We start from the raw sequence: 15,034 nt of genomic DNA on the forward strand, positions 1-15,034 counted from the left end.
TTCAAGAACCATTTTCTCTGCTCCGGGCGACCGACATCACGCATAATTACCTTAAGAACGCTTGAATAATCCAAAGCTGGAATCCAGTCGATTGTCTTCGTGTTTTGCTTTTTGCGGTTAGATTCTGCCGGGTAGTATACCCTCCGGTACTTTGCACTTGTAATACTGGCTTTGGAGGCTTTGAAGCCTGGCTTGGGCGTGTGGTGCACCCTGTTCACCTGATCGTCTAAGGTTCATTGCCCTTACGCGACGCTCGGAGCAACAACAATAACTTAGGTCTTCTAGCTTAGCAACGGGAGTCCAGGATGCCAGACTTACTGAACCCGCTGTTTCGATTCTATCGCGCATATTCTAATTCTGGATTCCCAGTACGAACTTGAGATCAGTGTACTTCTGCTACTGTGAGACATACAGATGCATATAGGTTATTAAAACAAAAAATATCGTATTAAATACCATTGAGCGTTCTAGGGCAAACCAAGGGTTTTTTTACATCTAACGTAATATGTCCAGATAGTACTTGTTGGCGTGTCTCAAGATAAGACTCAACGTCCTAGCCAGACCTTGCACTCCATAGTGTATGCAGGTGGTTCGCGCTGCGGCACTTCCCGAACTCCACTGACCTTTTCCACGCTTAAGTTTCTCCCTTGATATTAACCACTCTGCCTATCATGACGCGCTGCAGCAAGACAGCCCTTCGAAATATTCTTGGCTTATCCCAGTTTTCTGCTGTGTTATCACGTCCACTGCCCGTTTTTCGTCCTTGGAAGTCTGAGGTTTGTATTCCGCGACCGAGTGCCGCCGTTTATTCAACAAGAATTTCGCACGATGAAGAACATACGCAAGGCTGCCATTTTGAATACAACTGGGTTGACGGCGCGGAATCACTTGAAAAGTATGGTCCAGGGGGTTACCACCCTATTATGATAGGAGATGTGCTTCACGGGAGATACCGCATTGTTGACAAGCTGGGTTTTGGAGGGTATTCAACTGTTTGGCTAGCCCTGGATACTTGTCTACACCGCTATGTTGCTCTTAAAGTCGGTACAGCGGAGGCGCCTTTGCGTGAAACCAAAATTCTCCGAGCTCTCGCAAGCCCAGGGCATGACTCTATTCCCACACCATTAGATGAATTCGAGCTCAGTGGACCCAATGGAACACATCTATGCTATACCATGATACCCGCGGGGTGCGATCTTCGAGAAGCGTCTTTTAGTCGTCTTTTCCCTCTCGAAGTTACGCGGGCGCTATCAGGTGGCCTCACATTGGCTATTGCTTACATTCATTCACGGGGCTACGTTCATGGAGGTGAGCGATGATGATGATTGAGTCCATCGCTGACCTGCGTTGTTCTACACGACTAATCTTCATGAGTTCTGTATAATCAGACATCCATCTCCGCAATATTCTAGTTAAACTATCTTCAGATGTTGATCACCTGTCTGTTGAGCAGCTATATGAAAAGTATGGTGAGCCTGAGACAGTCTCCATTACAAAACGTGATGGGAAGCCGCTTCCACCAAATGTCCCATCGAAGGCAGTCGTACCCCTTTATCTTGGCAAAAATGCCGAAGACTTCTTAGTATCAGACACACGCATACTTCTCAGTGACTTTGGTGAGGCATTTGCCCCAGACCTGGAAATTCGCCACTGTAAAGATTGCCATACACCATTAGCAATGCGACCTCCAGAAGCCCGATTTGAACCAGAGGCGCCTATCTCATATTCAGCAGATATCTGGAGCTTGGCCACAACAATCTGGGAGATACTTGGCATGCAGCCGATTTTCAGCACTGACTTTGCCTCTGCAGATGAACTAGTATCACAACAAGTCGATGCGCTCGGTATTTTACCCTCAAGTTGGTGGATGCACTGGCCGGAACGAAGCCAATTTTTTGACAATAACGGGCTCCCAAAAGAAGACCGTCACGTGTGGCCTGGAATTGAATTAGCATTTGAGGATTCTGTGCAGAAGTATCGACGAAAAATTGGCTGTGAGTTTGGCAGGGAGGAAGCAACTGCCATTATTGATTTGATGCGTCGAATGTTGGTATTCCGGCCTGAAGAACGACCAACAGTTGAGGACATCCTACAGTCGGAGTGGATGGTTAAATGGGCATTGCCTGAATTAAAGCGGAGTTCGCAGACGAAGTAGATAAACACCTATATTTAATACATCTGGCTTTGTTGGCGGCATGCAAACCTTTGTCTTGGATTGTTTTTTGTGTAGCTGAACAGTCCCAGGGTTACTGAACGAATACGTCTCCTCTTAACCGATATAGAGACACTTTTATCAACAGCTGTCATAAAGATTTATTCAGTAACGTGGCCTGGTCGACTTAATCAAGCCATCAGATTCCTTTTGCATTTCTATATACTATACCTCGCTAATATCATTTGGCGCCAACTTGTACGGCAACTTGTGCCTTGCCTAAATATTGATGATACCAGATTGTGTACCGTGCAATATTTTGTTCCCGAGCGATCGTCTGCCAAATAATGAGGTTTGCATGCCTTATATTTGCTCAGGCTTTCAGCCATGAGCTCTTTGGGCTCTTGGACTTCACAGATGCTAGTTTTGAAACTTTCTCTAGGTTGAAATTTTCGAGATCTTCAATCTCGCTTTAGAGTGTGGATATCACTTTCCACTGGTCAATTATCTTGAAGAATTCTGTTCCATACTTGTAAGTAACTGACTTAAATGCTTTTCTTCTTGCTTGACCTTCTATCTTTTTTATATATCTATGTTTCTGACAGCTAGTACGCTACTCGCATGCTGGTCCAGCAGTTGGCTAGTGATGTGATTCACCTCGTATTCAACTCCACCACCAAGGTAACAAGATAAATACGCCCCACTAGGCTTTATCGGCCTAGTCACCTACCAAGCTCGCAACACGCTTATTAAACCCTTCCCTGCCCCCAAAGATTTCCATCCCATTTATAACACCCTTTATTATGGAAACTACTGTGCCAGATATCCATGACCTACCATTCACAGACGCTGCAAGGGGTCTCAAGTACCGCCTCGCAACCTCCGATGACCAAGCGCCCATGCGGACGATAGATAGTTCCTTCGAGACAAATCGAGTTTTTGAAATTGAATCCAAAACATCCAACTTTGGCTCCAGGGGCGAAGGATTTGGACTAGACATAAAGGCGGTCCAGTTGGACAGTCCCTTGCACAAATCTTTTCCAGAGGATGGCGACTCGGACGCGGAGGATGAGTCACCGGATTGCTTTACGGTGGTAGTCGAGGATATCAATGCGCTATCTGCAAAGGATGCGCCGACACCAGATCCTGATTCCACCGACCATCATAACAAGATTGTCGCATTCATATCCGCCAAGCTCTCCAGCTGGAACAATCGGTTGATCATCACTGATATTGAAATCGATCCGCTGTACCGACGGCAAGGAATAGGACGGAATCTCGTCCGCTGTGCGGAGAGGCTTGGCTCTGCTAGGTGGCCAATTCGCCATATGTGGCTAGAAGTGTCGAATGTCAACTATCCCGCTATCCAGAGCTATCTCAGTATGGGGTTCAGGTTGGCTGGATTGGACGTTTCGCTATATGTTGGTACCCCGTCAGAGGGAGAATTTGGGATTTTCATGTGGAAGGAAGTAATTGTACCTCAGAATTAGCGGATAGAGGATCGTGTAGTGGGGGGTTGAGAGCATATTCTATGAAAAGTAGGGTCACCTGGAAGGTAGTGAGTGGCACCCTTTGGTGTACAGGGATCGTGAAGCAAAGGAGATGATCTAGCAGGACCTTGAGATTCTTAGCATTGATAGATTACCAACAATCTTAATGCCATTGGACTGAAACGAGCTGCCGCTGCAGGGATAGAGCAATAATAGACTGCTACAATGGATGAGATCACCCCATTGGTGTCAAAAATTACGGGATACATGCAGGTTCGATATCTCCTGAATTCAGGTTGACACAATATTGACTCGAGGTCACATGTTGTTCGAGTCCACGTGATTGCCTTCTGCCAGACTTATCATCCCTTTGTTTAGAAACAACGTCCTGTAAAGACATGATGCAAAGCCTCCCACTGCGACTGGCACAGGCCATCTTTGGGCGTCCACCTTCTCCATCTCGGAAATTCTCCCAGGCAGGCATTATTCTGGACCCAAACCAGAAACTAGAAGAGGAAAACCTACGCGAGTACTGGCCTCATCAGTTTTACCCCGTGAAGATCGGTGATGTTTTTACCTCGAGGTACCAAGTAATTGGGAAACTTGGCTATGGTGGCCATTCTACAGTGTGGCTTTGCCGAGACCTACAGTAAGTCCTCATACCAATGTAAGTGAGAGTTGTGACTGAAAAGTAACAGGCAACATGCTTATGTTACATTGAAAATGTACGGACATGGCTCTAGCCATGGACGAAGAGAAAAAGAAATATACGAACACCTAAGAAATGTTAAGTCAAGCCACACAGGCTCTTTGCTCGTCCGACAGGCAATCGATGACTTCCAAATCAGTTCTGCAGATAATACCTACTCCTATCAGTGCCTCGTGCATCCTCCTTTAGCCATGAGTCTATGCGAGCTACGCAATCGTGTTATAGAAAAGGTGCTTCCAGAAGATTTATTGAAGCCAGCGTTAATACACATCCTTCTTGCTCTCGACTTCCTTCACACAGAAGCCAAGATTGTTCACACCGGTATAATATCCCAATCTCGTGAAACCGTGCACATTTCTAGAATTTGGCATTGACCCGATAACAGATATACAAGAAAACAATGTCATGCTTAGTGTGGAAGATGAGTCAATTCTTGTCGCTTTTGAGGAATCAGAGAAATCTAGTCCCAGTCCCCGTAAAATTGATGGCGATCGGGTAATCTATTCATCCCGGGACTTGGGTATTCCGAAAGTGCACGGTCGTCCCATTCTGGCTGACTTCGGAGAGGCTTGCTTCAGTTCGAGGATAGAGAAGCAATGGGAGGATGTGCAACCTTTGGTTTACCGTGCTCCTGAGGTTGTATTACGGATGCCGTGGGACTCAAAAATCGATATTTGGAATATAGGGGTACTTGTATGTATATCTCGTATGCCAAGTCTCATTCTGCGAAACGTTGACGATTTGTATAGGCCTGGGGTCTTTTTGAGAAGAGATCTCTCTTCCACGCCCGCGATTCAAACGGGAACATTTCAGACAGTCACCACCTCGCCAGGATGATAGCAGTAATGGGTGCACCGCCAAAAGAAACGCTTCAAAAAAGTGAATATGCGAACGATTTCTTTGATAGCGATGGTATGATTACGTTTTATTTTTCTCGGCTTACCCCTGTTTACGCGTGACTGATGGATGCAATTAGGTAACTGGAAAGGTAACGCTGAAATTCCCTCTATATCCCTGGAGACATTAGAAGGCAATTTGCGACATACACAACAAACATCATTTCTCTGCTTTATGCGGAAGATGCTTCAATGGAAGCCGGAAGATCGGGCTTCTGCGAAAGAATTACTTGCAGATCCTTGGCTACAGTCAAGATAGTTCAGTGTGAGCTTTAAAGGATAGGCTTTCGTGGTGTAATCTACGTGTATTCGCTCATATGCTACGAGCTTCAGAGAAAAAAGAAGAAGTGGAAGAATAAAAAGCCATGCGAGCCACTGGACACAGAAATCTCACAACAATTAGAAGTTCAATCTCATTTCACACTCGTTGTGCAGCATATTGCGCAAGCGCCTCGGACAACATAACGCACAGAGATCCAACCCTATCTACGGCCTGATGGATTGTTTCAACATGGATTCGATCAATAGCTCTTTATTCTCGTCCTTGAGACGGACTGAGAGAAGGTACTCTGGATGCAACAGGTAACATCGCTACCTTCTTCGCTATTGCGTGAAGATGAGTCCACAAGCTGCACTAATCCCTGACAAAGTGCGGACTGTCATTAAATTAAGATTCTAGCCCGGAACTATATAGTTATGGTATCTAATTACCATATAGATAATGTCTTATCTATTTAGGTCTAGATTTGTCGGGTCGGGCGCGGGTCCGAGATCTTGAACCCGAACCCGCCCAAAATCAAACTCTAATTGATAGCTGGACCCTTTAGCACATGACGGTATCGATACATACACGAATGTATTTGACAGGAAACACATGATTCTCATTCCCATGACGCTCGAATCTGTCGATCTTTTGTCCCAGGCCTCTCGCATCTCTTCAACTCTCATGAGAATCCAAACAGAATCCCACAGTATGGAACCCAGACTCCCCTCCTCAAATGTCATGCCATACTAGAGGATTGAGGCACCAAACACATCATCGAAGTGGTTTTTGGCGGTCGTGGGAGCAAGGGGTTTCCTGTGGTCACGGCTCATACCTATTTCCGCTCATATGGCTGTATGAAATAGTACAATAACCCATGGGTGACAGACGCGCACAGTGGCGCTATCCACTGTATCCAATGATAGGACGCAAAATGCGACCCGACCATCGCTCCGAAGCATCGGGCAGGATGTCCTGCTATTTCCCTTTGTTAGCATACTGATTGCTCTTCTTCCAGCACAGTCACTAGGAGTAACGTACAGAACCCGGTATACCCTGGACGAATGATCCCGGTCGAGAAAATACACACTCCTAGCACAATCCCGACGAAAATGGGCCCTAATGTCGGTCCGAATACTACACGCTGCCGCGGATCAAGGCCAATGCCAAATGCGAGGAAGATTAGTGCCACGTCCGTGACAAATTCAATCACGAACGCGCTACCGGCTGAGACCTGGTTGACATCCATATAACAGCCTGGGACCATGAACTGTCGATGCGTATTAGCAAGTCCTGTTGGTAGTACGATGGATTGGAAAGGTACGACCATATCCAAAAAGTACATGATTGAATGTCAAGGGGCAGCAGTGAATGACATACAGATCTCGTATCAAGGCTCGCTCGTACCAGCCAACCGGCGATGGCCGCACCGAATATCTGGAATGCAACGTATAGAACGCATCTCGGGAACGTCATCAAGCGACCGAAGAATGCAGCAAGGCTGATCATGGGGTTGAGATGAGCTCCAGAAACCGGACCGACAGCATAGATGAATAAAGGGAGCATGAACATCACTACCAGGCTGCCGATTAAGGTGGGCACCACGGGGCCGGTCGCAAGGTTACTATTTTGCTACTCGGTTAACCTCAACTCGCTCTGTGTGAAGTCAAAACAAATCGGACGGCTCACTTCATATTTTGCGCCAGCCCCATGGGGAAGAGGATAGTTAGATACACGAGCAAGCAGGTCCCTAATCATGAACACCTCAATCAATTCCGCACTTCGTGGAAAATTGCTCTATTGATAGTAACACACCTACGCCTTCAATGGCCGCTGCTTTCCACAACCCTAGCTCAAGGAATTGTTTTGGTGATAAAGAGTTTCTCCATGGAACCCACGGGGCCGCATCCGGGTATTTTTCCAGTATCGCCGTATCTGTACAGTTGTTTTTCTCCAGAGAGAACTGTTGGTTCGCACCGATGCGGCCAGCAAAAGGAGGGGGTTCCTTGGGTGTAGGTAGTGTTTCTGGCTCACTGTGCCAGAAATTCGCGTGGGGCGCCATGCTTTGCTCGCCGACACTATATCTGTAGCTGTCGATTCGCGACGGAAAGGATCGAGATATAGGAAACAATACCCTGCAAATCGCTTAGAACCGGAGCTTTCACATCTTCACAGGAACAAGGTTGGAACGAGGTATCTCTGGGAGTGATGATTGGCCATTGACAATCAACTCCCCATACAGCAAGCGTGGGATGAATTGCGGACGACGATCTATTGCCACCATATTGCAGCGCTAGGAAGCTCGAGCCCGCGGCAAAAGATCATGGGCCGTCAAATCATATTTTCCCTCTTCATTCGATAAACTCCATCGTGGTTTTTCTTACAGGTGACATCCATCGAGTTCTGCTCCAGTCGAGTCTAGATGTCATGGAGAACTTTACCGTGTAATTGAAAAGCCAATAGGACCCGCGGAAGTGTCATGGTTCTGGAGGGTCCTTCTGGCTTTGTCATTCTCGAATAATCACCGTCTACGGAGGATCATAGCGGCCACTCCGCAACAACGGGTCCTATCAATTTCTGCCGGCAGAACGGATAATCATAGATTTGCTTAGTTTCACCACCAATTTGGCTACTAGTCCTGAGCACCACGTAGAGGTGCAAGTCTTGCTCAGGTACTGTACACAAACCCTGTACGACTAGGGGGGCAGGTACTGGTGCTATTGATAATATACAACTGTGTAAACTAAACTAATAAAATATGTATGTATCTATTTAATCTCCGGCCATTCTTTAGAATCCTTAGGATCCAAGTTGATTGGATTAGTAGGGTGGTTATCTTTTTCAGGATCTAAGTTGATTGGCTCGTCCAAATTAATGATCTTAGTATTTATATTGATTAGATTATCCTGAGAGGAACCGAGTTTCCTTGTACGTTGGCCTTCCCCTTTTATTTGGGGTGTTTTTTTATGACCACCGATGTTATGCCATAACTTATCTTGTACGGAGTATTGACTGGCTTTGTTAGGCTATTTGCAGTTAGTGTATACTCCGCCGAATGCACCTGGTACATGGTGACATTCAGTAAACACCGGTCTACCTTATCCACTGCGGCAACGTGAGGTGGGCTCTTAATATAATCAGTATAATATATAAGAGTAGAAAGGAGTTAAGTTTTATCGAGTAACAATATATCCTTTTGTACGTATATATTGGTGGAGTAATCCTCTACCAAATCCTTGAATTATATTTTTCTTAGATTCCTTAATAAGAGATTGTAGAATAGCTTTAGTTTGACACTGTCTTTTAAAAGGAGAATTAGTGTGGTGTACAAGTCCAAGACTTTTACGTATACGCTTGAGTGTACGAGGTGATAGAGTTACTTCTTCCTGATGTAAAATATAAAGAATATCTTTATCTTTAAGACTAACCTAGAAAAAGAGTACTTTTATTCGTACCTGTATATTAATATTGATATTGACTGTACAATCCTGATATAGTAAATCCTATTCTTGAAAATATAATTTAAGTGTACGCTTGCTGAGCTAAAGGTTGAATGACTTTTTTAGATAATCTTGAATTGCAGCCACTGGCTTATTTTTTTGGTATAAAGTCGTAATCTCAGCCTTGTATAACTCAAGATCAATGGTTGGACGAGGTATAGTTATGTACGATAGTTGTATACAAGAATCAAAGAGGTAATTAGATGATTAAAGTAATCTAATAAAGAAAGCGGTTGAGAAAGCGGTAAATAGACTTAGTAGGGGGAAGTGTTGTTGCGGAGTGGCCGCTATGATCCTCCGTAACCGTCGACGGAACCAATGACGTCATCTAAACTTTACCCCATACGAACAGAGTAAAACAGCCAATCCTCCGTAGGGCAAGTCCCTGCAAACGGGTCGATGGAAGGTTACTTGTCATACGGAGTAGAGTTGGGTAGTTACGTTGAGCTTGGTAAGTTTCTCATAATCCAGTGCCAACGGAGCTCCTTCTGCTAGGATTTCGCAATGTAGCAGAGCGAGAAAAGCACATATAAATCCCCTCGACCTCTGCTCCAATCCATTCGTGCCCATACTACACCAAGAACAGCAATCAAGCAAGTTCATCTCCAGCGACCATCAACCATGGCTCCTCCTACCTATACCCGTCTTGACAAGGACAACTGTGTCTTTCTGTTTATCGACCACCAGGTAAGCGGTTGCCGTTATCGATTGTCTGCCTCGAGCCCGACATGATCACTCAAGGGAGTTCAGTTACTGACGAGCATTCCAGTCGGGTCTGATTCAGTTAGTCCACGATTTCGAACCGAGCGAGTTCCGGAACAACGTGTTAGCTCTTGTCAGGGTCGCTAAATACTATGGGGCGCCGTCCGTTCTGACCACCTCCTTTGAGACGGGACCCAATGGGCCTATCGCCAAGGAAATCGTGGACGAACTTCCTAATGCTCCCCTCATTCGGCGCCCTGGACAAATCAACGCGATGGACAACGAAGATTTTGTCCAAGCCATCAAGGCGACTGGAAAGAAGCAGGTTGTCATTAGGTAAGTACTTCACGAAACGGGTTACTTGTGCAGGAATAACCATAGTTCTTAGCGGCGTTTTAACCGAAATCTGTGCGACCTTCCCCGCTCTTAGCCTGGTCGAACAGGGATATGATGTGTTCCTGGTGACCGATGCGAGTGGAACCTTTGCGGAACACACGCGGGAAGCATGCCATAAGCGACTTGCTCAGCATGGTGTGCAGCTCCTCAATTGGGCCGCTGTCGCTGCGGAGTTGCACCGCGACTGGCGTCGGGATATCAGTGGATTTGGTGCTATCTGGCGCGACCACGTTCCTGGATATTGGTGCTTGATGCAGAGTTACGAATCTGCCGGTCAGAATGCTCAGAAGTAATCACGCCGAATATAGTCCTCGATAATATCATAACGTCAGGATAGTTATATGCCATAGCCAATGAAGACACCATAGGTGCAGTTTCATCAGCTCTCACCCTTTGTCCGCCGAGATTCGAGGACATTCTCCTCTTTTTTTTTTTTTTTTTTTTTTTTTTTTTTTTTTTCTTTTTTTTTTTTTTTTTTTTTTTTTTTTTTTTTTTTTTTTTTTTTTCTTTTCCTTTGTCAGGGTTATTGCCAGAAGGGACGTGTGTCTTCTTTCGTGTTCTTCTGCGACGATCTTATTATTAATTGTAACCCCCCACTCTGTTAAGATTTAAATAATCGATATATGTTGGCGGGTCTTCGGCTTGCTCCGTAATCTCTTCTCTCTTCCTATTGAGCGAATTGAAGCAGTTTCAGATTATCTGGCCGTGGTTGGCTTGCTGACTCGTATCCATTGTTGAGCATACCAGGTCGGGGCTACACGTGGATCGAGTATTGTCGAGGCTACAAAAATATCCTGGTCTGGGGCAAATGGTCTAGACAGATGACATAGTCGCTATTCAAGACAAGCTTCAATTTACAGTTCAAGTCTAAACTTATATATATAAGGTTCCGAGTTACTAACTACCAAGTAAGCAGCACCTGTATCTATTTAGGGCCTAGGCCGAGTAGTGGGGATATTTTAGACCTAAATTGGCGCGTCTTCGGGGCGGGGGCAGCAGAGCCTATTAAAAACCCTATCCAGCGTCGGGTCGGGGACGGGTGCTAGATCTTGAACCCGAACCCGCCCCGAAACAAGTTCTAGCCGTGATCTCATTTTCGTTCCTTTCTTTCGGTGTCTCTCACTCCGAAGAGGGCTGGTACTCGGCAGAGATGGATGATATGTTAATATCTCCGAGGTGACTTGGTAGTGGATAGCCATTTCGGAGAAGCTTCAGCAAGGCTTTCGTACCTAGGCGGAGGTCCTAGTGTTGGAGACACGGTGCAGGAGGTATACTTAACTTGATCACAGTTGAAGTACAGCAACCCTAAAACCGGATGATAGAACCACGGTGTCAGCACGCTTGGTTTTGATAAAATTACCTGGTTCTACCACTGATATGCTATTCCATTACTTTGAAAGTTATATACTGGGTAGAGATATTACTAGATTTTAAAGGGAATATGACACTTAGTCAATAATATTAAAAGTACGCATCCTGCATTGTAGATTCTTTAGACACGAAAAGAAAATTTGACATGTCTAAAACACGGCGAAAACACTGTAGATCCACGGGGTTGCATCCCTAGGAACTCCGCGTAGGTATTTGGTTGCATAATCATTTGCGAATATAGCTAGAAGACGTGGGGTCTAAATTACCAAGTTATGTATTAGAATAATAAAGACAACGACACATTCAATTCTCTATTCCGTGGAGAACTGAGCCTTTAAAAGTGCCTTGTGCAATACAAAGACCCTAATAATCATGTGTTCATCACCAGTAGCTATGTTACTGTAACTACTCTTTCAGGCAATCGGTCCTACTCTCTAGGCGTATGCAATGGTACATGCTGACACAAAATTACAACAATGTGAACACAATGTTGGGATTTGGAGCATAGACTATCCTTCATGGTTTAATTGGGGGTGACAAACGAGGGAGAACTCCAAGGTAGCCACGGAATTGAAAGAAAGAGCGCGTCTCAGCTGACATCGAACGACAATACAATACGATATATAAAACTACTACAGCACACCCCTAGGACGCGGGAAGGTGGTGTTCAGTCTACCTGTTCTGAGGTCTTTGCTGGAGTTTCGAGGACTCAGCCCACAGCACGCTTATCATCCATCTAACCATCCATATCATATTTTGATTTGGATCACTCATGGTAGTGTTGGGGACATCGATTCTAAGCGAAATTGGCTGAATAATCTTCAATATGGATTAATAATGATGAGCCCCACACGCAAGATGCAAACAATCATGTGGGGCCAGTGGATATAAATACTGCTTGGGTGCTCATAGGATACAACTCGAGCTCGCTTATTAACTGCAAGATGGAAGTGAACAGGGCAGCTATAGTGAAGAGTCCACGGGCCTCGGTTGAGGTTGAACAGATCGAAACTTGGGTACCGGGCCCGGGAGAAGTGCTAGTGCGGAATGAGGCGATTGCTTTCAATCCCATTGAAGCCAAGATCCAGAGGTGAGACAAAGGGTGGTTGCGGCATTCCGTGCTATTTTCGGGGGCTTTGATACTCGAACAAGCGCGTACAACTGACGTCTCGGCTAATATCTTTGAATGCTAGATGGGAAATGTTCCAGATTGAATACCCGGCAATTCTCGGATACACGTTTGCGGGCACGGTCATCTCGGTGGGACCAGATGTTGATTCAGTCGAGGTTGGCGATCGCGTCGCGGTCGCTTGTTGGGGCCGAGCAGCTGTTGATAACAGGTTTGGTGCCTTCCAGAAGTACCCCCTTGCGCTGGAGGAGAACTTGGTCAAATTAGACAGTCAGACTTCCTTGGAGGAAGGCTCTGGTGTGATGGCCAACTTAGCGACTGTTATTGCTGCTCTTTCGGTGTGTATGAAACTTGATTTTCCACCTATCAATGGAAGGGCTCCCGCAAACGGCAAGAAAGTTTTGATATATGGCGGTTCCTCTTCTGTTGGTGGTTTGGCTGTTCAATATGCAACAGATGCTGGGTATGAGGTGGTGACGACATCATCACCTGCCAACTGGGGTCTGGTACAGCGACGTGGTCCATCATGCATTATTGACCATACTAAGCCGACAGAGCAGCTTCTGTGGGTACTGAAAGCGAATGGGCCGTATGACGGCATTTTTGATGCGATCGGTTCTTCAGAAGTAACAGAACTTCTAGGCAACTTGCTCGCGGAGAATGGTGGCCTTTTTTGGTCAACAAGTCCCACTCCCGCAGACTCACGCCTGCCAGAGAATGTGAAGAAGGAATGGGCAGGATACTCGGATGTCCTAGTGTCAAGAGATGAAAACAAAGACGCCAGATTGTGGTATCTTCAAGAGTACCTCCCGAAAGGCTTGTCTAGCGGCAGGATCTTTTCAAACCCTTCGTATATATTGCCAGGTGGGCTAGACTCAGTACAGGATGCACTTGACAGTTTCATGGCCGGGAAAGTTAGCGGAAAGAAAATCTTTGTCAATCCGCAGGATTGACGACACTGACTGCTGAGTCTGCAGGCTTAGGGCTAGTTTTATGCATTGTCTCGTGATGCCGTTCTTGCATTCAACGTTGGAAAGTTCCTGAAAGACAGGAGCAGGTCACTCGGAGAAAGTCCTCCTGAAGGAATCTCGTCATGGAGCTCCTGATCTTTCCTTGTGACCTTTTATATATAATTGTGAAATCTCCTCAGAGATGTTAAAAGTCAAAGTTAATATTTTTTGATGTTTCCCCGTGTTCTCCCTTCTTTGAATGATGACCTCAAGACGCTTCGTATAGGGCTAACCTTCGAGTCCGCCAAACTAATACAAGCAATATCCGTATTTCTCAGTGGCTTGCCGCAGTGCACATCGACAATATATGTTAGATCCTCATACCAACCGCAAATAATGCCCGTTCCAATCATACATAAATCTTGGGATTCATCATGGCGTACACCTGTGCGATGGGATCCTTCATTGCCTCGTGTACCAATTTGTCCCGTCTGGAGAAGATCGTAGCAATAACTTTCCCGTGAGCCGTATTATCCATCACCAGGTAAAGGGCTGGCTTAGGCATCGAGTACGTTAATCATACAGGGCGACGATGGAAACAAGAGAGACAACGGAGACATTGATGGGTCCAAGGCGAACGAACGACCCAAAGCGCTGGTGTGGTGGAGGTAGTGTTCGTGAGCAGCTTCAGTAAGAAATAGGAAGAGACAGTATAGATCAGTCAATTTGGCAACGACGGCGCCCGAAATGAAGTGGAGATCAGAACAGAACAGAGGAAAGAGTGAGAGATGGTATAGGAGGTACGGAATGACAACTTCAGGTTTCACCTAAGCTAAGTGACTATCTAACATAGAGACGCGCAGGGGCTAGACCTAAACAGAACACCCTCCAACAGGCGTAATTATGTGGGTATCAACGATGTGTTTTGTTTCCTATTCATCCTAGGTAAGAGGATAATGTATATAAGATCTTTGCAATGTCGGGATATTGTCGAACAGTACGTTTACCGTAGCATTACATCCTTCTTCAATGGCTGGTAGCATGGTGGTCTATTAACAGTGTAAGATATTATGCACCTTCCAGCAACGATGCCGCTGGGGATTGCTGTATCCCCTCCAGATGGGAGATATGTGCACTGTGTCATAGGAGAAACCAATTTAGTTCTAGCGAAAAGGCCCTTGACGATGTGTAGGCCGGGCGTTCTATATCAGTAAATTAAGCGAGGAAAGCAGATTGTTCGCGACTGAAGCTTCATTTTAAGTCCCCCGTTTAATAAATTGCACCTGGCTACTGGAGAGATATACTTTGCTCCCTCATCATTACATATATAGCAGCCTATGGGGCTTTGCTCAATTTACAAGGCTCAGGTCTACTGTTTCTTCCGTTGGAGATCACTAGCCCGTATGCTAGATGTTCATGGTCTTGGAACCGCGAAAGTATTTGAGTGAAGTTATTAGGAAGCTCAGTTGCCGTAGTA

General features: G+C 45.7%; 6 protein-coding genes across 6 annotated transcripts; 5 read left to right on the forward strand and 1 right to left on the reverse strand.

Annotated features, from left to right (window-relative positions):
- Positions 1–671: 671 nt before the first annotated feature.
- Positions 672–2,155, forward strand: BDV37DRAFT_295252 (kinase domain-containing protein; the record flags this gene model as incomplete). Its single annotated transcript, XM_032089818.1, has 2 exons — positions 672–1,308; positions 1,389–2,155. The coding sequence occupies 2 exons, from the start codon at positions 672–674 to the stop codon at positions 2,153–2,155; spliced, it is 1,404 nt and encodes a 467-aa protein (XP_031945972.1).
- A 771-nt stretch (positions 2,156–2,926) lies between these two features.
- On the forward strand, positions 2,927–3,974 carry BDV37DRAFT_238149 (GNAT family N-acetyltransferase). The gene has a single exon (XM_032080805.1). It carries the CDS (start codon positions 2,956–2,958, stop codon positions 3,640–3,642), a length of 687 nt encoding a protein of 228 aa, XP_031945973.1. The 5' UTR covers positions 2,927–2,955; the 3' UTR covers positions 3,643–3,974.
- A 53-nt stretch (positions 3,975–4,027) lies between these two features.
- On the forward strand, positions 4,028–5,901 carry BDV37DRAFT_238150 (protein kinase). The gene is made up of 5 exons (XM_032080806.1): positions 4,028–4,291; positions 4,341–4,672; positions 4,737–5,044; positions 5,101–5,263; positions 5,328–5,901. Exons 1-5 carry the CDS (start codon positions 4,041–4,043, stop codon positions 5,504–5,506), a joined length of 1,233 nt encoding a protein of 410 aa, XP_031945974.1. The 5' UTR covers positions 4,028–4,040; the 3' UTR covers positions 5,507–5,901.
- Positions 5,902–5,922: 21 nt separating this feature from the next.
- BDV37DRAFT_238151 (aquaporin-like protein) lies at positions 5,923–7,911 on the reverse strand. Its single transcript, XM_032080807.1, has 5 exons — positions 7,325–7,911; positions 7,199–7,259; positions 6,890–7,133; positions 6,551–6,779; positions 5,923–6,487 (listed from the first exon to the last, which is right to left on the reverse strand). The coding sequence occupies exons 1-5, from the start codon at positions 7,569–7,571 to the stop codon at positions 6,345–6,347; spliced, it is 924 nt and encodes a 307-aa protein (XP_031945975.1). The 5' UTR covers positions 7,572–7,911; the 3' UTR covers positions 5,923–6,344.
- Positions 7,912–9,342: 1,431 nt separating this feature from the next.
- BDV37DRAFT_238155 (Isochorismatase-like protein) lies at positions 9,343–10,491 on the forward strand. The gene is made up of 3 exons (XM_032080808.1): positions 9,343–9,696; positions 9,779–10,047; positions 10,100–10,491. The coding sequence occupies exons 1-3, from the start codon at positions 9,631–9,633 to the stop codon at positions 10,398–10,400; spliced, it is 636 nt and encodes a 211-aa protein (XP_031945976.1). The 5' UTR covers positions 9,343–9,630; the 3' UTR covers positions 10,401–10,491.
- A 1,931-nt stretch (positions 10,492–12,422) lies between these two features.
- On the forward strand, positions 12,423–13,560 carry BDV37DRAFT_295253 (zinc-binding alcohol dehydrogenase family protein; the record flags this gene model as incomplete). The annotated part of the gene is made up of 2 exons (XM_032089819.1): positions 12,423–12,568; positions 12,672–13,560. 2 exons carry the CDS (start codon positions 12,423–12,425, stop codon positions 13,558–13,560), a joined length of 1,035 nt encoding a protein of 344 aa, XP_031945977.1.
- Between the last annotated feature and the right edge of the window lie 1,474 nt (positions 13,561–15,034).

Source organism: Aspergillus pseudonomiae (genome assembly GCF_009193645.1).
Source record: "Aspergillus pseudonomiae strain CBS 119388 unplaced genomic scaffold BDV37scaffold_5, whole genome shotgun sequence".
In the NCBI taxonomy this organism is placed as follows: Eukaryota; Fungi; Ascomycota; class Eurotiomycetes; order Eurotiales; family Aspergillaceae; genus Aspergillus; species Aspergillus pseudonomiae.